The sequence below is a fragment of the Vigna unguiculata genome, chromosome 5, assembly GCF_004118075.2.
Source record: "Vigna unguiculata cultivar IT97K-499-35 chromosome 5, ASM411807v1, whole genome shotgun sequence".
Classification (NCBI taxonomy): domain Eukaryota; kingdom Viridiplantae; phylum Streptophyta; class Magnoliopsida; order Fabales; family Fabaceae; genus Vigna; species Vigna unguiculata.
Window position 1 is genome coordinate 6564734 of NC_040283.1, and position 27199 is coordinate 6591932.

A 27199-nucleotide genomic window follows, 5' to 3' on the forward strand; every position below is an offset into this window, starting at 1 on the left:
TTCAAACACATTTATTTTTAGGAGGAGTGCCGAGAACACATTGGTAGGAAGTTCAATCTTCAAAGTATTCAACTTCAGACATACATACACACTTAATATATCATCTCACTTAATAGCACACAATACACAATAGATGGCTGTGTAGTTATTCATATTTCAACCACTTGAAAATCTAAAAAAAGACAAACTTTTCTTCTTCGTAATATTACTATGAAATAGTTATCGTCTTTCTTTTCCTCCACCTCTGATTGAACTGCGGAAGTCCTGGTTAACCTATAAAATTAGGAGCACAATTACATGTACAATTTTAACTAATTTGTTTCAAATAAAGTAAGCAAAATAGAAGGACATGCACCGATGTGATATGAGCGGGGTTGTTATGTAATATCTTATTATCAAATAATTTTGAGTTGAATTGTGATTTTATAACATTAATCTTACAAAATAAGAATCATTGACTTTGATACCACTGGATTTATATATCTTATCATATATGTTATAGTTATTGAAAGATTATGGTGTTATATATATATAATAATCTTACACATATCAGATATTTGATTTCACTCTTAATCCAAAACCTTAAGAATAATATTACGAGTCTTTTATACTATTTAACTTTCTATTTTATATTTGAGATTTTTTGACTCACTTGAATTATTCTCAACATTTTACTAACAAAAAATATTAGTCAATGTCTAATTTAGATATCAATTTATAAATTTTAAATTATTGGTAACTAAAATAATTTTTAAATTAGTGTTTAAATTATTCTAGTTACTAACATAAGTCACCACAATTTTAACTACAACAAAAAAATAATTCTAAATTTTTATCTAAATTAATTGCTAACTGTTATAAAATAAAGGTAATAAGAGAGACAAAGGAGAGGAAGAATAGAGAATGAGAGAGTAGGGAGCAACTTCTGTTTTTATGTGTGTCTCATTACTGATAGGACGAGTCCTATTTATAGGTACAATATGGTAACCCAGAAAGGATATAAAATCAAATAGTAAATACAAAATATTACATCATAAAGAGTAATGAATAATATGATTATCAATCATATGAGTGATTGTATAAATCAATGGACGACCATTAATTCATAACACTCCCCCTTGGGTGTCCATTGATAAAAGAATGTGCCTCGTTAAAACCTTACTAGGAAAAACCCTTTGGGATAAAAACCTAGTGAAGGAAAAAGAGTACATCATTCTATATAATATTGTTCTTTGCATCTTCTAATTTCTCCCCCTCATGTAAACTTACATCATTAAGATGGCGGAGTCCAATCCTATGAACCAATTGCTCAAAAGTTCTCCTTGGCAAAGACTTTGTAAATAAATCTGCTAGATTTTCACATGAGCGAATCTTTTGGATCTCTACATCACCATTTCTTTGAAGATCATGAGTGAAAAAGAATTTTGGAAGAATATGTTTTGTTCTGTCTCCTTTAATATATCCTTCTTTCAATTGAGCAATGCATGCACTATTGTCTTCATATATCGTTGTTGGTTTCATTTTTCCCAAGGATAAACCACAAGTTTGTCGCACATGTTGAATTATAGACCTTAACCAAACACATTCACGACTTGCCTCATGTAATGCTAAAATTTCTGCATGATTTGACGATGTTGCTGTTATTGTTTGTTTCACAGATCGCCATGAAATCGCTGTGCCACCACATGTGAACAAATATCCTGTTTGTGATCGACCATTATGAGGATCTGATAAATAACCTGCATCTGCATAACCCATTAGATCTAATTTTGAATCATTTGGGTAAAACAAGCCCATATTCATAGTGCCTTTAAGGTAACGGAGTATTTGTTTTACTCCATTCCAATGTCTTCTTGTAGGTGAAGAACTATATCTTGCTAACAAATTTACAGCAAATGCTATATCGGGTCGAGTATAATTAGCAAGATACATTAGTGCTGCTATAGCACTAAGATATGGTACTTCAGGACCAAGTAGTTCTTCATCTTTTTCTTGAGGTCTAAAAGGGTCTTTATCAACATCTAATGACCTCACCACCATTGGAGTGCATAGTGAATGTGATTTGTCCATATAGAACTTTTTAAGCACTTTCGTTATATAAGCTTCTTGATGTACAAGAACACCTTTGTTTAAATACTCAATTTGTAATCCCAAACAAAACTTTGTCCTTCCAAGATCCTTCATCTCAAATTCTTTCTTTAAACAATCAATTGCCTTTGTGAGCTCATTAGGAGTTCCAACTATGTTTATGTCATCTACATAAACAGCAATTATGGCAAATTCATTCTCGGATCTTTTCATATAAATACAAGGACAAATAGGGTCATTTTTATACCCTTCCTTTAATAAGTACTCACTTAGACGGTTATACCACATACGTCCTGATTGTTTCAATCCATAAAGGGACTTATTCAATTTTATTGAATAATCCTTTTTAGAATTTGCTTTGTTGGGCACATTAAATCCTTCAGGGAGTTTCATATAAATATCATTTTCCAAAGAGCCATACAAATAGGCTGTAACAACATCCATGAGGTGCAAATTCAAACCTTCTTGTGCAACAAGGCTAATTAAATATCTAAATGTTGTTGCATCCAATACTGGAGAATATGTCTCCTCAAAATCAATACCAGGTCTTTGTGAAAAACCTTGAGCAACTAACCGTGCTTTGTATCTAACAATTTCACCATTCTCATTTCGTTTTTGTACAAAAACCCATCTGTACCCAATAGGTTTTACACCCTCAGGTGTGCGAACTACAGGTCCAAAAACCTTTCGTTTAGCAAGCGAATCTAATTCTGCTTGGATTGCATCTTTCCATTTTGGCCAATCATTTCTTTGCCGACAATCTTCAATTGTCATTGGTTCTTGATCATCATTGTCACTTATGACATCCTTTGCTACATTATATGCAAAAACCTCGTCAATATTGACTTTATTTCGATTCCATATTTTATGATTCATGACATAATTTATTGAGATCTCATCATTTTCAACAATTTCAGGTACCTGAGGTTCTTCTGGAACCGAATCATTGATTATGTCAAAAGAATCTTTTGGGACTTTTACCCCCTCGATTAGGCCATCTTGCCTTTTTTCCCTTTTTCTCACACGAGGATTTTTATCTTTGGAACCCAAAGGCCTACCACGCTTTAGGCGTGTTTGAGATTCATTTGCTATATTAGATTGTCCAACAGGAATATCAATTCTGATTGGAGTATTAGCAGCGGGTATATGCGACTTAGTTACCCTTTTTGTGTCAGTAAAAGCATCTGGTAATTGGTTGGCCAATTTTTGTAAATGAATTATCCGTTGAACTTCTAGTTCACACTCTTTTGTACGAGGATCAAGATGAGATAATGATAATTCATTCCAACCAATATCTTTTTCCAGTTTCTTTCTTTCTCCCCCTAACGTTGGAAAAATTGATTCATCAAAATGACTATCAGCAAATCGAGCTGTAAATAAGTCACCTGTTGATGGTTCAAGATATTTTATTATCGATGGAGAATCATATCCAACATATATTCCCAAACGTCTTTGAGGACCCATCATAGTCCTTTTTGGTGGGGAAATTGGGACATATACAGCACACCCAAAAATTCTTAAATGAGAAATATTTGGTTGTTGACCAAAAACCAACTGTAAAGGAGAGTATTTGTGATAACTTGTTGGTCTGATGCGAATCAATACTGCAGCATGCAGAATTGCATATCCCCAAGTAGTCATTGGAAGATTAGCTTTCATAAGTAAAGGTCGTGCAATCAATTTTAGACGTTTTATCAATGATTCTGCAAGTCCATTTTGAGTATGAACATGTGCTACTGGATGTTCAACTTCAATTCCAATTGACATACAATACTCATTAAAAGCATGAGATGTAAATTCACCAGCATTATCAAGACGAATTTTCTTAATTGGATAATCTGGGAAGTGGGCTCTTAACTTGATCAATTGTGCTAATAACTTAGCAAATGCTTGATTTCGAGTTGATAGTAAACAAATATGTGACCATCTAGTGGACGCATCAATTAATACCATGAAATATCTAAATGATCCACATGGTGGGTGTATTGGACCACAAATATCACCTTGTATTCGTTCTAAAAATGAGATTGACTCATTTCTAATTTTTTCTGGTGATGGTCTTATTATCAATTTTCCCTGCGAACATGCAGTACATGAGAAATCATTGGACTGAAGAAGCTTTTGACTTTTAAGTGGATGTCCACATGAGTTTTCAGCTATTTTTCGCATCATGATATATCCAGGATGACCCAACCGATCATGCCAAACAAGAAATTCATTCTTATTTGTAAGCTTCTGGCTTACAATAACATGCGTCTCAATCGCATTAATATATGTGTAGTACAAGCCATAAGAGAAGGCTGATAATTTCTCCAATACACATTTTTTATTTGACTCAATTTGAGTGATATAAAGATATTCAACATCTCCTTCATTATTTGTCTCAATATGATATCCATTTAGACGAATATCCTTGAAACTTAATAAGTTTCTATTGGACTTAGGAGAATAAAATGCATTTTTAATATGCAATCTTGTACCTCTTGGCAGAAGTACTGTAGCTCTTCCAGAGCCTTCAATTATATTTGTAGTACCAGAAATAGTACTAACATTGACTTCTCGCATTACCAAAGTAGAGAAAAATTTATTACTCTTGAGAATTGTATGAGTTGTTGCACTATCAGCAAGGCACAGATCCTCATCATTGGTGTTAATGCCAATATTCATTCTTCATATAAACATAAATATCAATATTAGAGATTACTTTGTAAGAGGAGAGAAAGAAAAAAAAAATAAAATAGAGGATTTTATTCATAAAAACATAAAAACTTGTACATATAAAAGCAACATGAATTAAATATAAAACATTGTCTTAAAAATTAATCATAAAATAAAACTATTTTCTAACACTCCCATCACCAATAAGGTGATCAATGCTTCCATCGGGTTTAGAAAAGAAATCACCAATATCAAGATGAGTAGTATCCATATGACCATAATCAGAATCACCATCTTCATAAGCAAAGTGTGTTTCTACATTCTTCTTTTTAAGTGATTCTTGGTAGAGTTCAACAAGATGCTTTGGTGTATAACAGGCACGGGTCCAATGACCTTTACTACCACAACGGTAACATATATTTTCAGCCTTTTTGCCATTATTTTCACCCCTTTCTTTTTCCTTTTTCGCATTCTTGTTCCACTTCTGTTGATGAAGTTTCTCTTTGAAAATTTCCTTTATAACCATGTCCACGACCATGATTAATAGCACGACCACGACCACGACCATGGCTACGACCACGGCCAAAATTACGACCACGATTATTATTATGGTCTTGACCTCGTCCATGATTATATGGATCAGATGTTGCTGCATTCACTTCTGGGAATGGAGCAGAACCAGTTGGTCGGGCCTCATGATTTTTCATCAAGAGCTCATTATTTTGTTCAGCCACAAGAAGGCATGAAATCAATTCATAATATTGATTGCTCCATTCACTTCTGGGAATGGAGCAGATTAGGCGGATCTCATGATTTTTCATCAAAAGCTTTATTGCTTTGTCCAGCCAGCCATGCATAGGCATGAAATAAATTCACAATATTTGTGAAGTCTCTTTTCACAATATTTTTGTTATGAGCAAATTAGTTGCTTTATTTCTTTATTTAATGGTATCCCAATATCCATTGCATCTAAATATATTTCAACATTTAAAATCCAATATAAGGAATTCTTCCTTACAATATCAAGGGTCACAAATCCAAATTTTGCAACGTTTCGCGTGTTTAAAACTAACACATAAAATAATAATATTAATAATAATCATCATCATCAAAATAATAATATTAATAATAATCATCGTCATAATAAAAATATTATGACAGAGAATTTTGCAACGTTTCGCGTGTTTAAAACTAGCACATAAAATATTAATATAATCAAATTTCATGTATGAAATTATTAAAATCAAATAATAATAATAATAATATGACAGAGAAAAATAAATCAAACAATTATCATTACACAAAAAAAGAAAATGAGATAAAGTTTGTGAATGAGAAAAAGATTAGAAAGAACCTCGGTTAAGGAATATAGAGCGTTGTTCTTAGGGAGAAAAATAAAAAAAATATGCCTTCACGCTCAGTTGGATAACCCTCGTGCTGATAACGTGTTATAAAATAAAGGTAATAAGAGAGACAAAGGAGAGGAAGAATAGAGAATGAGAGAGTAGGGAGCAACTTCTGTTTTTATGTGTGTCTCATTACTGATAGGACGAGTCCTATTTATAGGTACAATATGGTAACCCAGAAAGGATATAAAATCAAATAGTAAATACAAAATATTACATCATAAAGAGTAATGAATAATATGATTATCAATCATATGAGTGATTGTATAAATCAATGGACGACCATTAATTCATAACACTAACAATATTTTAAATGAGTTTTGCATGACCGAACTTCAGCATACTCAACTTTTTCGTAACTTTTAAACTAATGATATGACTCACCTAATATTACGTTTCATGAGGTGTAAAAACCCTTTACATTTTTTTTTTTCTAAAACACCTTAATTCAAAATACAAAACTTATATTTTAAAATATAAAATGAAAAAATACGTTACAAAATTAAGTAATCTAAAATACAAAAGAAAAAATACATTTTAAAATATACAAACAAAAATCTATTTCTTTTAATAAAATAAAATACATGAAATGATACTTAACATTTCTCACCACACCTAGAGAGGAGGAACATACTATGGATTTGTAGGATAAAAATATTAATATTATGATTGGTGATATTGATATGTGTAGGAAAAAAATTTTAATATTGTGATCGGTGATATTGATGTGTAGGGAAGAAATGTTTATACTGTGATGAGTCATATTATAATTCATTTGTGGGGTTGTAGGAGTTGTTGAGGAGGGTTTATCATTATCTATTTTCTTTTAGAATTATATATATATATATATATATATATATATAATTTTATTATAATTAATTATAATAATTCAAATGAACATATTTTTTTTATAATATATATTTATTAAAATTTATTTTAGTTTGTAGAAATATTAGGCTTAAAGTTAAATAAAAATGAGAAATATTCTTTATGCAATGATATAAGTGGTTGGAGAAACATTGAAAGTTTCGGTATATATATATATATATATATATATATATATATATATATATAAAAGATGGAGGAGCTTTATTCCCGGTTTCTGTAATTAAAACTAGTGAAACAATTTATCAGAATTGTATAGCTATATTGAAAGCAAATTCAAAAAACTTAAGATTTGTTCGGATGTAAATGATTGATCTAAAGGCTAACCTATCCATATCAGCAGCAACTTCGTTTGTATTCAACCTCTCTTCTTCTTCTTTATGTTAATATCAACCCTAGAAAATGGAGACAACAATGCAGGATTGGAAATTTTCTATAATATAACCAATAAGATGGAAATTATGCCACCATCATTGTAAACTACAAAACCAATGTCGGTGAAAAGTGTACTCTGTGTGAGAATAAGAAGCGTGAGATTAAGATGAAGGAGGATTAAGATGTAAACAAGAAAAATACTTTTAATTAGTTTTGTGATTATATTTAATTATAGTGTAGACAACATTATTTACAAACTTTAAATTCTATTATATGTCAGAAATGTTTTAATTAATAATTTTAATTTTAATAATTTTATTTTATTTCTATTATTTTAGTAGGATACATTTATTTTAATTAATATATCATTTAATAAAGGATAGCAGGAATGCATAAATGAAATTCAAAAAAATATTGTAAAATTCAAAATAATATCCTAATTTACATAACCACATTTTTATAATTGTGACTTAAAAGAATAAATAACAAAAAAAAGTTGTATTATGGGCTTGGAAAAATGTTGTCTATCATCATATCTTATTAGGCAATTGTTTTTTCACTATTGTATGCTAGGCAATCATTTTACAATTTTGTGGGCTAAACGAAAAAAATTATTGTCTATAGTAGGTCACATTATCCTTGCAACGACCGCAAATTTGTTATCAATTTGTTGTCTAAATTATTTAGCTTTAAGCCTTGATTTTTTATTTGTTGTCTAAATTATTTAGCTTTAAGCCTTGATTTTTTATTGTTGCCTATAGTCATTTTTCCTTTAGTGAGATTTTCATATTAGCAATCAAAAATTTTTGATCACTAAATATAATGCTTTTATTAGTGTAAAGGACAACCGTCATATTGAGGACAATTGTCACTCTATTGTTTGCTATGTTTACACGTTTCCATTTCTCTATATAAAGGAGAGTGATCTTTTATTGTAATGCATCAAATCAATATAACAAAGTTTTGTTATGTTCTCTTCAAAACTCTTTCTTTTGTTATTCTTCTGTAATATGGTATCATAACCAAGGCTTGAAGCCTATCCTCGTGAAATTTGATAATTGTTTGATTTATTATTCTACTTGTTACGCTATCAAATTATATATTAATGTCTAGTTCCATATCGTAGGAGATAAATGTGTACAAACCTTACCTTACAAATCGATTTTTTAAGGTTGTGTTAGACTTAAAATCCATATATTAACATTGTATGCGGAGCCATTAAGATTCATTAATGGAGTCTTCTCAAAATCATGTATTCTCCATCATTCCTTCATTTCATCCAATATTTGAGAAAGTCAATGATTCCAATTTTCTCTTATGGAGCCAACAAGTTGACTCGATGATTAAAGCACACAAACTACAATGTTTTGCTACGAATCTAGTTATTTTGACGTGTCTTCTCATCGAAGATGATTGCACACGATGAAATGAAAATCCAGAGTATTGTAGTTCGGAGGAGCAAGATCATATTCTCTTGTCTTGGCTTCAATAGACTCTTTCTCCATCTATCTTATCTCGTTTAATCAATTGTGCTCATTTATATCAAATTTAGGAGTAACTTCATGAGTATTTAAAAAAAAAAATGTTTAAAACCAGGATAATCATGCACTGAGCTTTGCACTACAATGCTTGACACAAAAACTGTGTCCAAGTATTTTCTTTGCATCAAATGTATTGTTGGTGCTCTTGGCTCTTACGATGATCTTGTTCTACCTCGTGAGTTAAGTTTGCCCGGATTAAGGGTTGAATCGAGTCGATGCAGGCCAAGAGTCGAGTATTATAGGTGCGGACTGAGGGCCAAGTTTAGTTGGCCTATACTAGGGTCAATCTAAGTCAGCTTATGCTAGGGTCGGACCATGTCAGCTCTGGTCGGGGTCGAGTCGAGCAGGCTGACCCGAGGTCAAGTCAAGTCACCCGGGGCAGGGTCGAGCCGAGCCGACCCGAATTGAGGGTCTTGTCAAGCCATCCCATTTGGAGGTCGAGCCGAGTTGGGTTCAGCGAAAGTTCAGCTGTGTTGACCTGGACAAAGGTCGAGCCGAGTCAGCCCGGACGGACGAACGTTGAACCGAGTAGGTCCGTGTCGATTGTCGAGTCGATTCGACCTGGGTCGAACGTAGAGCCAAGTTGGTCTTCGAGTGGAGTCGATTCTAGCTGAAGTTGAGGCGAGTTGGCAGAAGCCGAAATCGAGTTGAGTTGGCTTGGGCCGAAGTTGACCCAAGTCGGCCTGGGTTAAGGTTGAGTGGGGTTGGCCCAACCAATGGTAGTCAAGTTGGCTTGGATTTTCTAGTCGAGATGGCTCGAGTCAAAGGTTAAGTCGAGTCGCCCTAAGCTAAAGGTTGAGTTGAGTCGGTTCGGGCAAAGACTGAGTTGAGTTGGCCTAGGTCGAGGAAAGTCTAGTTGGCTTATTTCGAAGTTCAAGCCGAGTTGGCTCGTGTTGAAAGTTGAGCTAAGTCGGGCTCAAGGATAGAGTTGAGTTTGCCTTAAAATATTAATTAAATTACTTTATTCTAATAAGAAGATTGAAATCTAAGATATTTCAATTACTCAATCCAAACAAACTATTTAAAAAATGAAGTGAATTCAATTATAAGTAAATACTATGTATTTCAATTTCTTGGAATTATTCAAATCCCTCGTCCAAACACAAGGTAAAGCAATAGTGAAAGGGTAGGTTGCAAGCATTGAGTATGGGGTTTATCCATGCAAGTGAACTAAAGCAATACAAACATACTATATTTACATCAGTATTTTATTTAAGGTATGTTTGCAAGAAACCAAAACAAAGATAATAAATGATGCAAAATGTTATGCTTTGTGGGGTGATAATATAAAATGGGCTTATGCTATTCCAGACAATGGTACATGAGGAAATATCTGTATGTGGCATAAAAATCTATTCACATTGGAAAACTATAGCATAAGCAAAAGCTTTCTAATCATAAAGGGTAATTGGGGAGAGAAAAAATACCTTGTGAACGTTTACTCAACTTGTGTGTACAATGAAAAAAAGAAAATATGGAAGGAAATAATGAAGTGCAGAAGAAGTGATAACAATAAATTGTGGTGTAGGAATGAAAAGGGTTAGGGTTAAACCACAAGAGAACTGTTCCGATCCGACCCAAATTTGTCTGGCAATAATGGTTAGGAACAATGATCGTGTTTCTCAGATATTGTCCGCTTTGGAGTGGCGTGGAGCTTCGTCACGATTTTGTCTTTAAAAGGCGCCTCAGAAGGTGAAAGGAAAAAGGAGTATTTAAACTGTGTTTAACCTTGATTCCTAAGCGATGTGAGACTAATTGGGTGTACAAGAACAATATATAGGAGATACATTGAGGCAATACAATTGTTTGAATTACCAATTATTTGGAGAAAATGTACTTGATATAGAGCGGGTGGAATGACAAAAAGTAAACTAGATAGAGTGCTAGTGTCGCTCGAATGGATCGATATCTAGCCTCATAGTAATTGGTTGCTAAATGAGCAACAAAATCTGTGGTGAAACAAAACTCTAGAATTAATTGGTTGGAGTCAGGTGATTTTATCGCAAGGTTCTTTCACTTGACAACTCATTGGAGAAAGGCAAAGAACCAGATGATTGGTGTGACCATAAATGGTGAATTGTGTGAGGACCTAGAGGTGGTGAAAAAAGGGATAAAGGCTTATTATGCAGAAAAATTAAAAGAGAAAATACAATTCATTATAGGCCTTGGAAATGTTGAATTCAGTGGAACTTCTGATGAAGATAATCAACCGTTGACAAAAGAATTTTCAGAAGAGGAGGTTAAGATAGTTGTATGGAAGTACGAAAGTAATAAGAGTTCGGGCTCAAATGGATTTAACTTTAATTTTATGAAGAAATTATGCAACAAAATTAAAGGAGACATCCTAAATGACATTAATTGTTTCTTTTCTACTAGAATATGGCCTGTAGAATGCAATTCATCATTTTTAGCTCCTATACCAAAATGTGATAACCCATAACATGTAGATGAGTATAAGACTATTTCCTTAGTAGGTTGCATCTACAAGATCATATCTAAAACTTTGTCCCTAAGGATGAAAAAGGTACTACATAAGGTTGTGGACCTATCTAGTTTGCATTCTTGGAGAGTAGAAGGCTACTTGATAGTGTGGTGGTTACAAATGAAACTATAGATGAAAATAGAGGAAAATGATGGAAATGAGAAAGTGCACGATTCAATTACATTGGAGTTCTTGTTCGATATGATGGAAAGGATGGTTTTTGTAAGAAATGGATTAAATGAATAAAGGAATGCTTACAATCATCAATCATCCACAAATTGATCATAATTTGAAAGACATCTAAGATCATAATGTGATCAAATATGACTCAGTGAGGGGAAACATAAAGTTTTCTAATTTTGGCTAAAGTATTGTTGGATGCAACTAATGGTTCTTATTCTGTTCTATATATTTAACCATTAGTTTTAATTTCAATTTCTAGTGTTGTATATAAATATTAGAAAGGAAAATTAGGCTGAATAAAATACCAAACACTATAAACATTTATATCCTAAAAGGGAAGTGAAAATTGTAGTATGCATGACATTGAGGAATGGATGTCTTGTACTTACCAAACGCCTCAGGAAGAAGAACTTCATATACTCATTACTGTCATGGCTGATAGATTACCTGAACATATGAGAAAAACTGAGTTCATAGGAAAAACTATAATATAAGGATTCATTGTAGCAAGATATGTTCACGAAACAACCTTTGGATAGTTGTGTTGAGATCATCGTGAAAGGTTAAATCAGAATCCTTCGATGTTTTAATCTCCAAAAATATTGGCACTTTTGTGACTCCTTCAGAGAAAGTTTTCATATTGGGGCATTTAGCTACCATCACAGTTTTCAAATATGAAAATTGCAATGTGGCATTTCCTGAATAAAAGCATATTAGCTTTGGTAAGAAATTCAGCTTAATTGATCTTAGCCGTCCAAATACCATTTCATCACACCCATCTTCATCTTCCTCTTTTGCAATTTCTTTGATTGATTCACACTCCTTTATGCTTAGAGTCTCAAGTTTCACCAAACTTTTTAGTGTTGCGAATGTGAATAAATACTCCATCTTTTCACAGTGCTTCACAGACAACTTTTTAAGATTGATGAAAGACACTGCACACGAAACTATTTTTTCTACCCGAGGGCAAGTTCCAAGCTTTAACCATTCAAGCTTTGTGGAGTACGGTTGTACCCACGTGTGCTCTAAACCTATAGACTCTAACTCACTTAATTCCCACAAAGATAATTGTTTCAATCCAGCAAGTACATTGTCGTGAACTTGAAGCTTTTGAGAGGGAAATATCTCCTTCATGCCAAACCATTTCTGTACTGTAAGATAAAATAAATTGGGTACCTTGTGAAAGAAATCAAAAGGCAAACTATCTTTCCCATTGTTATCATCCTCAAAGGACAGTATAAGAATGAATAATTTAGAAAGGTCTTGTGGCCAACGTGCATCACTCATAAGCTTAATGTTTTCCTCATTCAGTGTCAATCCCATTAGTTTGGGAGAAACCTAGCAATTGAAGTCAAACAAATTCATAAGACAATGTGTTGAGCTAGTTAATGAAAAGAAAAGGAAACACAAAGGGTTAAATTCTAATGCTTCATTACCTTTTCAATCGAGAATAAAGGTTGTTGTAGCGGCTTAATTGGAGCCTCTATAACTTCATCTTTATGACTGTCATCAGAATCTGATGTGAATAGCTTCAGCTTAGGACAACATTCCACAAGTAACGAACCTAACAAGGGACATTCTAGATAATGTTTTCTAGGGTAAAAGCAACTCAACAGTGGCATGTTTTTAAGATATAGAAATGACAAACGAGGGAATTCAAACATTATTGTTGTTCCATTATCTTCCCTTCCAACTATTTCTACCATTTTCTCACACCTCTTTAATTCAAGTGACCACAACTTTCCAAGATTTTTGGCAAGTGATAAAGGGAATAATGTTACTAGGCTTCCACAACCATCAACATTCACTTCTTCCAAATTGGAAAAGCTCACAATTCCTTCGAGATTTTTCTTCCATACGCATTTTAAATTTGACAAGTGTTTTAAAGTAAGTTTTTTCAAACCAAAGATTATTCCCCTTGTCTCAACCTCAGTCTCATCAGTGTCAAATATTACTTGCACTACATCGGAGCTATGCACATTCAATTCTTCTAAGTTCCTCAAGTAAGGAAGTATATGAGATGGAATTACAATAACTCTCTTGCATGTTGCATCAAATTCCAATTTCTTAAAACTGCCAAAGAAGTTAATCGAAATAACTGGATTTTTGTGTTGCACTCCTGTCCTCTCAAGATAATCATCTAGAATCATTCGCTTTGAATAGTCAAAAAAATCCTGAAAAAGGAAACAAAATGAGATGTTAATATACAAGCACATGGCTCCGTATTTAACTGAGATCATATTGTGAAATCTAAATTATTTCATATTAGAGCTCATTTTTCTTTCTATTGTCCAGTTAAATTATGAGCTTAAATTCTACACCCACTTTTACATTTTCAAATAAAAATGAGCTTAGATATAAAAGTAACATCATTTGAACGAGTTACTTAGGTCACCTTTGTAATAGTCCTTATTTTATATTATATTATATTCTATCATTATTATTATTATATTATTATTTATTTTTATAATGTGTGCAAAACCTTTAAACTGAAAAAGGAGCAGAACAACAATAAAACATAACTAAAGGTATATTTTGAAAGTGTATTCCGATAATAACCGTTTGGATTTGGAATATAAGAAATAAAATTATCTTTAAGAATGCACTCTGGATAAGGAAGCGATATTTTATTTAGCACATATTAAAGTTTGGACATGGTAACACATAAATTCAACAAAACATTCTTTTCATATCTAATTGGTATCTTTGTCTCCTTATTTGTACAAGATCCATATGGTAGCCAATGAAGGAAGGTGTGAACTGGGAAGTAGGTTTGGTTAGTTTTTGGAAAATCTCTATCTGATTTGGTAAGGACCTAATACACTAAAATAAGGTACTTATGGATAAATTTGTAGAATATATTTGCAAGGAACTAATTTTGTGAAAGAAACTTATCTAGCTACTTCTTGGGCAGACCTATTATATCTCTACATATCAGAAAGTAGAATTAAATATAAAGAATTAATTTAAAGAAAATTAAGAGTCAGAATCTATTATCCTAAATTCCAGTAAATAGAAATATAATTAAACCTTCAATTAATAATGAGAGAGATTCAAAGAATTATAGAACTAATAAAAAATAGTGAAAATAACTACATTGCGTCTCAATAATGATTTTTAGATTCCTAAATTATCTATTTTTTAATGAAAGTTAAATTCCTTAATTAATTAAACTCATGTCCTACTCATACTTAAATGAAATTTTAAATAAAAGGACATTATAGGGGGTTCTCGTGCAAGCACTCGTAAAAGAAGGAAGATAACATTTGAGCACGAATAGATCGTGAGAAAGAAAAAAAATAAAATACAAGAGCATACACAATATAGGGTGGTTCTGAGAAGATTCATGCAAGTTACTCTTTTTGTTCAGTGAGGGAAAGGATAATAGAGGGAAATATCTTCTTAATTAGTATCATTAAAGAAACTCGTTAATTTTCCAGGAAAAACTCGTTAATTTATATTAGCGTATCGCGTATGTGTGTTATGTTAGTAGATGATAATAATGTAATGTTATTAAGTTAATATATAAAATAAATTTATATTTATTAAAAATAAAGTGAAATGAATAGAAAAATTAATTATTGATGAATAAAAAAAGATAAACAGTTTTATAAAAAATAAGTAAAAATAACCATTAATTTTAAAAATTTAATAAATAATTATATTGTAAAAAGTAAAATTGGTATTATAACATATAAACACAACAAAGAGAATCTTCTTTATATATTGTTATAGATTAAAGAAACTATTTTATTGTTTAATTACCTGAGAATTTATTTAGTGGTGGTCTAAAGTTAGTTTGGATATTTATAATAAGTAATTTTTTTATAATAAAATATATATAATTAATATCCACACAGAGAAGGTTATGAAGTGTTTGTGACTAAAAAAACAAATAAAGATGAATCTAAGAAATAATGGAAGATAACCAGTCACCAGATAAGCCATAATGGGATATTTGGTTAATGAAATTTCCAATCAAACAAAGGGACGAGAAAGGTGGTAATTATCGAAGGATTTTACAAACACTTGAAGAATTTTATGAGCAGATTCGTTGATAATTATTTGCAGAATTTTTACTCCGTTGGTAAATTTTATAAGACTTTATTGATGGATTTTCTAATGTTGGTAATATTGATTTACAAACAGATTCTAAGAATTACTAATGGATTTTAACTGTTAATAATATCAAAAAAAAATTTAATGAAAAAATGTTATAGTTTTGGCATAACAAGGTTGTGTCACTAAATTAGCCAGATACAAAAAAACATAACAATTGAATATGGAGAATGCATTCTTACCTTTGTGTGAAATGACTTCTCGATTACTGTGTTGAGATCATTCTCCAAGAGTAAATCAGAATCCTCAATTGATGTATGAATGTTCTTAAAACTTGTCACATTAATGATTCCTAGGGAGAATGTTGTCATATTGGGACATTCAGTTACCAACACGTTGTTGAGACACGAGCATTGCAAAGTGGCATTTCCTGAATAAAAGCTCACTAGTCTTGGTAAGCAATTCAGTTGAATCAATGTGAGTCGTTCAAATACTATCTCATCACAACCATCTTCATCTTCATTTTTTACAATTTCTTTGATTGATTCACACTCCCCTACAATTAGGGTCTCAAGTTTCACCAAAGTTTTGAGTGTTGAAAATGTGAATAAGTACACCATCCTTTCACAGTGTACCACTTGTAACTCTTTAAGATTGATGAAAGACACTGCACAATAAACTATTTTTTCTACTCGACGACAATGGTAAAGCTGTAATAGTTCAAGCTTTTCAGAGTATGGTTGTACCCATGTGTGCTCTAACCCTACCCAATCTAAATCTGGTACCACATTCAAGAATAATTGTTTCAATCCTTTAAATATTGTGTCGTGAACTTGAGGCTTTTGAGCGGGAAATATCTCTTTCACACCAGAGCATGTTTGTAGAATAAAGTGTTCTAAATTGGGTACCCTGTGAAAGAAATCAAAAGGCAAGGTACCTTTCTCATTGTTATAATCCTCAAAGCACAACCAAAGAACCTTTAACTTGTAAAGAAGGTCTGGTGGCAATTGTGCATCACTCAACAACATAATGTTTTTCACATTGAGTTGAAGATTCTTCAATTTGGAAGAAGCCTAACAATAGACCAAACAAATTCAAAAGAAAATATATAGTTGCTTGTTAGTTAGAAGCTATAGAAGGAAAATATATAATGAAAGAAAAGAGAGCACAAAGGTGTCAAAGTGTTAATGGTTCATTACCAATATTTCAATTGAGAACAGAGGTTGTTGTGCTGGGCTAATTGGAGCCTCTATAGCTCCTTTTTGACCATCATCTAAGTTTGATATGAATAGCTTCAACTGAGGACAATAACTGATATATAATGTATCTAACAAGGGACATTCTAGATGATGTTTTCCGAGATAAAAACAACTCAAGAGTGGCATAATGGAAAGAATTAGAATGGACAAACAAGGGAATATAAATATAACCGTTGTTCCATGTTTCATTGCATCTCCCTTTTCAACTATTTCTACCAATTTCTCACACTCTTGTACTTCAAGTTTCTTAAGCTTCTCAAGATTTTTGGCAAGGGATAAAGAGAACAGTGTTACCAAGCTTCCACAACCCTTGACATATACTTCTTGTAAATAGGGAAAGTTAACAATTTCTTTGGGATTTTCATTCCACACACATTTCAAATTTGGCAAGTTTGTTAAAGTAAGTTTTTCCAAACGAAAGACCATTCCGTTCGTTTTGACATCAGTCTCATCAATTTCAAATATTACATGTACGGTATCAGAATCATGCACAAGCAATTCTTTTACGTTCTTCAAGTAAGGAAGTACGTGACGAGGAATCAAAATATCCCTTTTAAATGCTGCATCAACTTCCAATTTCTGTAAACAATTAAACAAGTTGTCTTGGAAAATAGGTTTACCGTACCGGACACCTTTCGTCTCAGGATAATCAATAAGTCTTACATGCTTTAAATATTCAAGAGCAACCTAGTAAAAAAAAAATGTCAGGAGTGCATGGCAATCTATAATTGAATGATGATATGAAAGGTCTTTATACTTTGATTGAATGAAATCCTTATGTTAAATATACCCCTTTAGTAACTATTTCTCCTTATTTTGATGTACGATAAAGATAACAATTTATATGCTAAATTATGCTAGATATTTGGATATCAATCAAACTTGACTATGCAAAGAAGAAACCTTAACCTATCAAACTAGGAAATAAATATACTTAAATTAACATATGTACATGCTTCATATTATATGTTTCTGGCGGTGATATAATTACTAGATGCAAACATTTTCAATGAAATTAAAATTAGATATTTTAATGTGTACCTTGAAATGTTTCAGCAGAGTTGTATTCAAATCACCTTCCCAATACCATTTCTCTTTTTCTTCGACTACAACATGTATTTTTTGTAGTTTTGGAGTCCTTTGCAATTCACAAAATTTTGTCATTTGAAAGCATTCACTCACTATTAATTTTTCTAGTAGTGGGAATTTTATGTCACAATTCTTGACATTAGAGAAACTTATGAGATTTTGTAGAGACACCAATTCTAATGACTTCAATTGCTTGAACTCAATCTCTTCCACTTTTTCCTCTACATTATCTGCAACAATTTCCACAATCATTGGACATGAAATTACTTTCATCGTGTTGAGTTGAACCAAGGTTTTTGCAATTGAGGTTGTCATTAAATTCCTCATCATACAGTTTGTCACTTCTAAATATCGTAAGTAACTAAAAGATATCGGGGATGACGCTAGATTTCTCAATTTTGTACATTGTTGAATGATCAAGCATTCTACCCTTTGAAGAAGCACATTATGCTCAAATCCAATCTCTTCTAAAGGCCAAATGCATTTTAATTCCAACTCTTTAAGTTGCATAACAACACCTATTTTTTCACGTGAAATAAGACTTTGAGGAGTCCAAATCCTTTTCAAGTTACTGAGTCCCAATTTTAACCTTTTCAAATTGGGAAGTCTATGAAGAAACCAAAATAGAATTTGATTATTCTTTAATCCATACAAGGAAAGTCCTTCTAGTTTGTGCATTATGTGAACATTAACAATGTACTTCTGTAACCATTCTGCTTCTTTCAAGCTAAATGACATATACTCCAAGTTGTATATCACCTAAGTAAATAAACTTGTCAATATCAAAGTATACATTAAAATGTAATGATGTATTATTTTGCTATAAGAAAAAAAAAACATAATCTCACATCTTTAAGAGTTGTTAATTCACATTTTTCATCTAAATAAGTCATGTTCTATATTTCCTATACAAAAAGCTTTAAAAGGAACTTTTGTTGCTTGAATCTAAACAAAATTGTTGTACCTTTTTTGTAGCTAAAACAATTGGTTGCACTTGTGAATTTGTGATTTTTGAAGTCAGCCCTTCCAACCTGCTACAATCAACTATATCCAATTTCTTCAATTGTGGCCACTCTAAAGTGTGAGTTCTTGAGTAGAAACTTCTCAACCCATATAAGTCCATCAATGATAGAGTGTTTAGACGAGGGAACTTAAAGTTGATAACATTTTCGCTCGAATGTTTGTCCCAAACAATAATCTCTTTCACTGCCCAACAAATATGTACCTCAAGGACTTCCAATTTTTCTAGATCAAGGGCAACAGAAAGTGGAAATATATATTTTAAATTTGGACTCATGAAAACTCTAATGCTCCTCAAGTTATTATATTTTAGTATTTTGCAAATGTCATCCTTCCATACATTCACCAAATTTGGCAGCATTTCTAGAATTATGTTATCCAAGTTTGTTTCAATTAGATCACAAGTTTGTGGAATATTCGCAAAGTCAAATATGTTTTCTACCAAGTTACAATTTGTAATTATTAAACTATGAAGACTTTGAAATCTTTGCCCCATATAGCTTGGAAAAATTGTAACAAGTTTGTGGCACTCTCTTATTATCAAAGAGTCCAAACTACAAAAGGAATGCAAACCAATATGGGATTTCCAAATGGTGGCAAGTTTCTCCATGCAGATGATCTCCATTTTCTTCAACTTTGGAAAAACATCAATATACTGTTATAACAAAAAGTGATTGATAGGTGAGCAATTGAAAGACCTAAACAATTCATACGATAACAACAAGATACTATTAATCAAACTCAATATTAAATGAGTGCACACACCTCTACATCTTCTGAATGAAATATATCCTCCATCACTTCACATTTACTTACAAAGAGGCTTTGAAGATTCACTAGACTTCCGGCCATGGAGCATGATAGTAAATACTTTAAATTTCCACAATTTATGACATTCAATGTGAGCAAATTTTGAAAACAATGGTCAAATTGATCACTCCATATCTTTTTAATGTTGAGTGAGGATAACTCCAACCATTCTAACTTGGGAAACGAAACCTGTGTGAGCAGAAATGGTCACAACAATAAGACTTGAATTTGAAAGATGGTTTCCCTAAGAGAAATGATAAAGCTAAAATGATTATGATTGTTTATATTTTTGTAAAGGAATAACAACATAAAAATTAAACATTACATATGTAATTATGATAAGATTATGACAAACCTTTTCATTGAAGAGTGGAAGGCAAGAATTGGTGACCTTGTTCTCAACGTCAGTGACAATATCCTTGTTTATATCTTGCAGGTCTTTCAATGATTGTGGACTACCAAACATCTTATCAATGACATATAAACAAGTAAATATTGGTAAAGAATTTAACGTTAGAAGTCGTAATTGGGGAAACTCAATCTTGTCATCAATGACAGTATGAGTTTGTCTTTCTTCTGAAACTATCCCCTTGAAAGAATCACAATCATACACTTCAATTGTTTCAAGCGCAATGAGAAGTCTAACAATGGAAAATGGGAAAAGGTTTACCAATTTAACACATGTTTTAATCTTGATGACTTTTAAACTGCGGAAAGAGGTCTCTGCAAGCCAATTGCCACATATTTTCTCCAAAGTATCCATTTTGTAAAGCCATATGGACTCCAATTTGGGAAAAACAAATAAAAGTTGAAATTGATCCACTGGGTTGATAATATACTTAATACCAAAATTGTTTACAATGGATAAATGTTTCAAATTTGGAAATCCTTCCACATTTAATTCATAGTAAATATCTTGAACATCATTGAGTTCTCCCAGTAGTAAACATTCAACACTTTTGAACAACATTTTAACCCATGTTTCAGAATGAATATCAATACCTTCTTTTAAGTCCAATGCCAAAAATTTCACCTCCTCGTACTTGTCAGGAATTTTGAATTCTCCCACTTTAAGCAAGTTAAGAAAGTCGAACTCACCAATGACAATCTTGTAACTATTCAAATTGTCAAAAAACAATTGCAAAAAATGGGAAGAACTTTGAATGCGTATGTCTAGATTTTGCAATTGATTCAAGTGCCTCAACTCAGACAAACTAGCATTTTCACTTTTGATATTTTCCTCAGCCCATAGTATCGGACTATCTCTGGTATAAAATTCCTCTAATGTGTTAATCCTTGGTATGATATTGGACCTAATTTCTCTCAGTTTTAAGCAATTGCTTATGTCAAAAAGCTGAAGTTTATCCAATTGACCAAATCCAGGAGGCAAATTTTCAATATTAGATCCTAAAAGACTAAGAATTCGTAAGTTCTTTAACTCACCAATGATTGATAAGTTCTTTTCTAAAGTGCATCTCTCCAAACAAAGCATTCTCAATTTTTTTAGGCATTTAATTGATGAGGGTAAGCAAGAAAGATTTACATTGGTCAAAACCAACACCCTCAATCTAATCATAGATTCAAAAAAGTGATCTGGTATTTCTAAAGATTCATTTTTATTGTCAATATGCAAGACTTCAAGTCTAGGACAATGTATACTCTCAGGAAGCTCATTGATGTCACAATAGAGTAAAAAAATGGCAGTGTACCTTTTAACGTCATCTTCATGAGGCCACTCATCAAGTATGGCATCTTTCATAAAGAACACATGTTTTTCTTTAGATGATATTAAAAGAGCAACATCTCTCACAATGTCATGCATGTTGAAGCGATCAATAGAATAACTTCTCACCAACAAACTTGATTCTTCTAGCTCATGTATCATCTCCTTTACTCGCTTCCTTGCTTCTGTAATAGTGTCGACTCCTGGAAGCAAATTTAAACCAATGCAGAATTTCACCAAGTCCATAATCAAAGCATCATTTCCCATTCTTGCACAGTGTAAGAAAATACACTTGAGCTCCTCATTTTCTAGATAATCATAGCTTAACTTTATAGAGAAGTTAGTGAATCCCCATTTTTCTGTAAAACTTTGTCTTTTAATTTGTTGACAAACATCATCCCATGTGGATAAGCTTTTATGCTTTAGTGTCCTTCCTATGGAAACTAATGCTATGGGAAATCCGGCACTCCATTTAGCAATTTCAGTAGCATTCCTATCAAATTCAGAATTTTTTACATCAGCAACTTTCTTAAGCAAAGTCTCTGCCTCCTTTTCTTCAAGCACTCCAACAGAAAAAGTTGAACTCAATTGCACATCCATTTGGTTACACAACACTTGTTTATTTCTAGATGTAAGAAGAATTTTGCCTCCTTTGTAACTACTAGATAATTTTTCCCTTTTCATCTTATTCAAATAAACTTCTGGCAACTTTTTTGGTTTAGTCTTATTGTAACCAAAATTAGATATGTTATCATTGTAGCCACCATCAAATATGTCATTGACCTCATTTTGGCTTACATCATCAAGATTATCATCATTACACGGAATCCCAAGTTTATTCAAGTCCAATCCATCCCAAAGATCATCAAGTATAATAAGGACATTCTCCTTTTCATTCTTTAACCTCTTTCGAATATGATCTGCTCTTGCAATCTCACTTTCCTCTTCCAATCTCATTCCTAACACATCAGCAATTTGTCCTTGAATTTTTTTAGTGTCGGGATTTCTTGTAACATTTGCCATAACCACTGTTTTGAACAACTTCTTTTCTCGAGTTTTCTTAGCAATTTCTAGGACTAAAGTGGTCTTACCCACACCACCAGGCCCATAAACTCCAATCATATCAACTGTAGAGTCTTCCAGTGCTTTCATAATCATCTCCATAGTTCTAGTTCTTGATGCAAAGCTCTCATAACCAGTGTTTGAAAAAACAACATTAGTGGATGGACTTTCACGATATGAAACATTCTCAATTTTAGAAGTTTTCCAAAGCTCGTCTCTTATTATTTCATCAACCATCTTTGTAGCTTTTCTTCCTAGCTGATACCTCGAGCGGAAGTTATTTGGAAAAAAACTAATTGAGCAAATTGTCTTTTCATGACATTTATCGTTAATATAACTTTTATATTCTTTAATCTTCTCATCCATTTCCTTTAAGCAATGTTGAATATCATTTTCAATTTCTTCTGCATTCCTTAATGCATTGTCAACTCGATGTTGTAGTCTTTCCTTGTTATGTTCCAACTTCTCAATATAAAATTCCAATTCTTTAAATTTGTCTTTATAACTAAAAAAGTAGCCCAGTTGTCGTTTGACCACATGTCCTACTATTTTCAAGCCACCTTCAGTTGTTGTAGAGACAACTGCATCCATGATTCCTTCACAATAGACACTTTCGTGTTGAGTTTTAGCTTCTTACTACTATTAGTAATTTCTTTCCTAAATATTACAAATGTAAACTTTTAAATGTTATTATAGAAAAAGAAATAGATAAAAAATTGAGCGAACAGAGCTAAGTTTGATGACACATTTAAAAATTCATCTAAAAAAAGCATATAAACCTAAAAGTACAACATTAAAAAAGTACTATAAAGTTGTCAATGCCAAAAAAATTGTATAAGTGACTTTTACGGTTTGTGGAGTGATGCAAATTAATTCCGATTGAGATTCTTTTAGCTTCACTTAATGTTTCTATATGAATTTATTTTTGCTGGTAAGTTCGGTTAAAATTTAAAAAATTAATTAGTTGTAAGTATGAACTAATTATAGCCTAGCCAAAATTCATAGTTTTTCAATTCAAGCTTATTGCTACAAAATTAGAAAGTGTGCAAAATTTGGGTGCAACGATTAATATATATCAAGAGATCAATTTCAAAATCCTGCTCTATCTCTATTATATTTCATGGTTTTAACTTTTAATCCAGAAGTTATCCAATTAGTTAATAATAAATAATATTTTCAAAGTATTTTTAACAAAAAAGTATCATGTAAACAAAAAGTCCAATAAAAACTCAATCTAAAAATATATAGTTTTCATTCTAACTTATATGTGTTCTTTTTAGTTCTTCATCATTTTTTGATCATACACTCATTTCTTATTCTTTATCACTTTTCTCATTTGGTGATAGGGTATCTTTGTTTTAAAGTTGAGTATTACGTTTCTCCACAGTTTTCCAAAAAGATCATGACGTGAATAACACCAATTACCATATTTCCATTAATAAGATGATAGAATTGAAACAAGTTTAAGATATTGTTTACCATCTCTCAACATACCAAATGTATCTCTCAACTCACTTAGGGGTTTTCTCAATCTCCAAAAACCTACGCAACAACGTCACTTTTTCGATTACATTACTTTATTAAATGAGACTAATGATAATTCTTATGACTCCACAGTGGTAAAGGAATCTTATTCAGAAATGGAGAAAGAAAAAATTGGTTTGATAGCAATATTACTAGAAAAAAAGAACAAGAAAGATAATATTATTTTGGGAAGATAACTAATTAGGAGACATCCCTTTAAGACAATTATACTAGAATTTTTGCTAACTCAATTCAAAGGGGTGTAACACTAGAGGCGTGCTAACTCAATTCAAAGGGATGTAACACTAGAGGCGGCAGGAATATAGATTAGTAATTAATGGAAGTGGAACATATAGTGGAGAAAAGAGTAGTTTGAATGGGGGAAGCCAATTATAGAAGAAATGTTGCAACAATTACATGGTTGTACACTCTTAAGTATAAGGATGATGAATGGGTGTGGAAGGGAGAAGAAACACAAGAGTATATAGTGAAATATACATACAAGATGTTACAACTGACATTAGAAGGGATGATAAGGTTTTGTATAAGAAATTCTGGAAAACAAAAGCATTACCTACAAACTAATTTTTTGCTTGGAGACTTTTTTAGAATAAGTTAGCAACATATGATAATTACATTAAAGGGGAATCCAACTAGGTAGTGTAAAATGTGTTATGTGTGAATGTAGTGAAGAATCAACAAGCCATATGTTCTTTACTTGTACGATGGCTACCTAAATTTGGCAGTTATATGATAAATGGATTAGGATACAATCAGTTCATAAAAATAAAGCTAAGGTTCACTTTTTAGAGTTTGGGTTGGTAGGATTTAGTAGTAAATGCAATAGTGTATGGAGGATTGTGTGGGTAACAACAATATGAAATATACGAACACAAAGAAATAATGTTATTTTTAGAAACCATAAAGTCAATGGTGTGAAGTGTTTACCTTAATACAAATTAAAACTTTGAGAAGAATCACATGTAAACACACAAAAGTAAGTTTGTCACATTTGGATTGGTGTTTGAGTCTAATTACATGCCTTAAGTAAATAACATTGTAATGGGTTGTTAGTTGGGGAGTAATAGGAATCCAATATATATAAATGCCTTTCTGATGAAAGATATGGTCACATAATCATATAACAAGATCAATCACTATATATTTAAAAACATTTAATAATTGATTAACTATTTTAATGAGATATCCATATTTCACAATATAATAAAAAATATTATCACTAACAAATAAAAAAGACCTCACAAACATGATAATTTTAAATAAATAGAATGGCTCTACTATTCCTAATTTATTCCCAAACAAGATGCCCATGAGAAATAAATTTTAGTATTAACTCTAACTTAAATTAAGGAAAGCTTAATTAAAAAACATAACTGATAAAAAAATAAAAATAAAAACTGCATTACGCAAGTCAGTCTGAACTTTTTGTCCAAGACACATGATAATTATATGAACATTAATAAAACAAATCCTAATTTATGTCAAAAATGAAAACATCTCCTAATTTTTAACATTATTGATGAATATTAATATAAACTTTTAAGAAAATATTAATGCTTATTAAAATACAAATGATACTGAAAATATATCATTAAAATAAACAGCTAATATTTGTTACCTTCTATCAATCTGACAGTACTGATCACTCAATGCGTGCGTCTGAGTCTTTTATAGGTTCCCCGGAAAAAGAAGATGTTATGAACTTCGGTGAAATACTTCGAAAACCCTTGTAATTAAGAAAAGTTGAAGTTAAATAATGAAAAAGGAAGGAAGAGAGATATCAGAACTCGGAATGAGAAAGTGTGAATAGAAGAACTTACAGATTGTGTTGATCTAAGAAAATCAGCTTTTACAGAAGAAGATGAGAGATTGAAGAAGAGTTGGTAGTTTGAAGAGTAGGGTTCTTTCTAACACAGAGTTGAACATAATTTGAAGCAGATGTTAGCACAAGAAAGAGTTGTTGTAAGAATAAAGGAAAAAGAGAATGAGAATGATTTTAGCACAAGAAAGAATATGGCTGGTTGTATGTGGATCCCTCTCATTTCTTGTGATATAAAAAAGTTTATACCGAAAGAAAAAGTAACCATGAATAAAAGCATAATTTCACTCTTCTAATGGTTTTACAATAAAAGAAACACTATTCATTTATTTTTTTAAGTTTCGAGACAAATATATTAAAATTTAAGATAAAGATAAATTTTAATTTTATATTTAAATTTAAAAATAAAAATATATTTGACCAAAAATTATTTTTTCTTTAAAGTAAATATCAATTCACTCAAAAAGAAATTGTTAAATTATTGATAAATTTGATCAATAGAAATAAATTTTGCCAATAAATTATACTGAAAAATTTTAAAATTTTAATTATTAACAAAAATATATGTTAATAAATCTGTTTGCGAATTATAATTTTTATTATTTATGAAAATAATTGTCCATAAAATCTGTTTAAAATTTAAAATGTTATTATAGATGGATAATTTTGTAATAAATTTTGTCAATTAAAATTAAAGTTTTCATTTTTAGACTTTAATCATTTAACGGTAAAATTTATCAGTAATTATCTTTTTGAAAATTTGTCAATAATAAATTTTTATTAATCTGTTAGTAATTGACATTTATGAAAATACGTCGACAATTTTATTGATAAAATAATGTAATTTTTTTAAAATTTGATAAAATATTTATTATAAATTAATTATAAATAATAAAAAGGAAAAAGAAAATAAGAGAGGAAAAGTGATTAAGAGGAAAAGAAAAGAAAAGAAGTCGAGTAGGAAGAGTAAAAGTAGTATATACACAACTTAGTTAACCTCTTAAACACGTTGCCGACATGAGATGATAAAGATTTACACACTTAGGATAAATTTACATGTAAGCTTCGTCTACATAAATTTAATTAGCTCTGCACCAAAACACTAAATCCATTTTTTTTTTAAAAAAGAAAAAATATAAAGATTTACCTTTGAGATAGAAATGGTGTCGGTGTCTGAGAAGTGAGAAACAGTTAG

General features: G+C 31.4%; 1 protein-coding gene across 5 annotated transcripts; it reads right to left on the reverse strand.

Annotated features, from left to right (window-relative positions):
- Positions 1 to 40: 40 nt before the first annotated feature.
- On the reverse strand, positions 41 to 26205 carry LOC114183052. Of its 5 annotated transcripts, none has more exons than XM_028069895.1 (13): positions 26006 to 26205; positions 25804 to 25911; positions 20211 to 21781; positions 19811 to 20044; positions 18990 to 19700; positions 17978 to 18784; positions 16877 to 17623; positions 15920 to 16750; positions 13055 to 13792; positions 12148 to 12956; positions 12008 to 12065; positions 7365 to 7432; positions 41 to 273 (listed from the first exon to the last, which is right to left on the reverse strand). In XM_028069895.1, exons 3-11 carry the CDS (start codon positions 21738 to 21740, stop codon positions 12062 to 12064), a joined length of 6411 nt encoding a protein of 2136 aa, XP_027925696.1. In that variant the 5' UTR covers positions 21741 to 21781; positions 25804 to 25911; positions 26006 to 26205; the 3' UTR covers positions 41 to 273; positions 7365 to 7432; positions 12008 to 12061. The 5 variants fall into 5 exon arrangements, with proteins under 5 accessions (XP_027925696.1, XP_027925691.1, XP_027925692.1 ...); XM_028069890.1 differs by having other exon boundaries at positions 20211 to 23236; XM_028069891.1 differs by having other exon boundaries at positions 20211 to 23297.
- Positions 26206 to 27199: the final 994 nt, after the last annotated feature.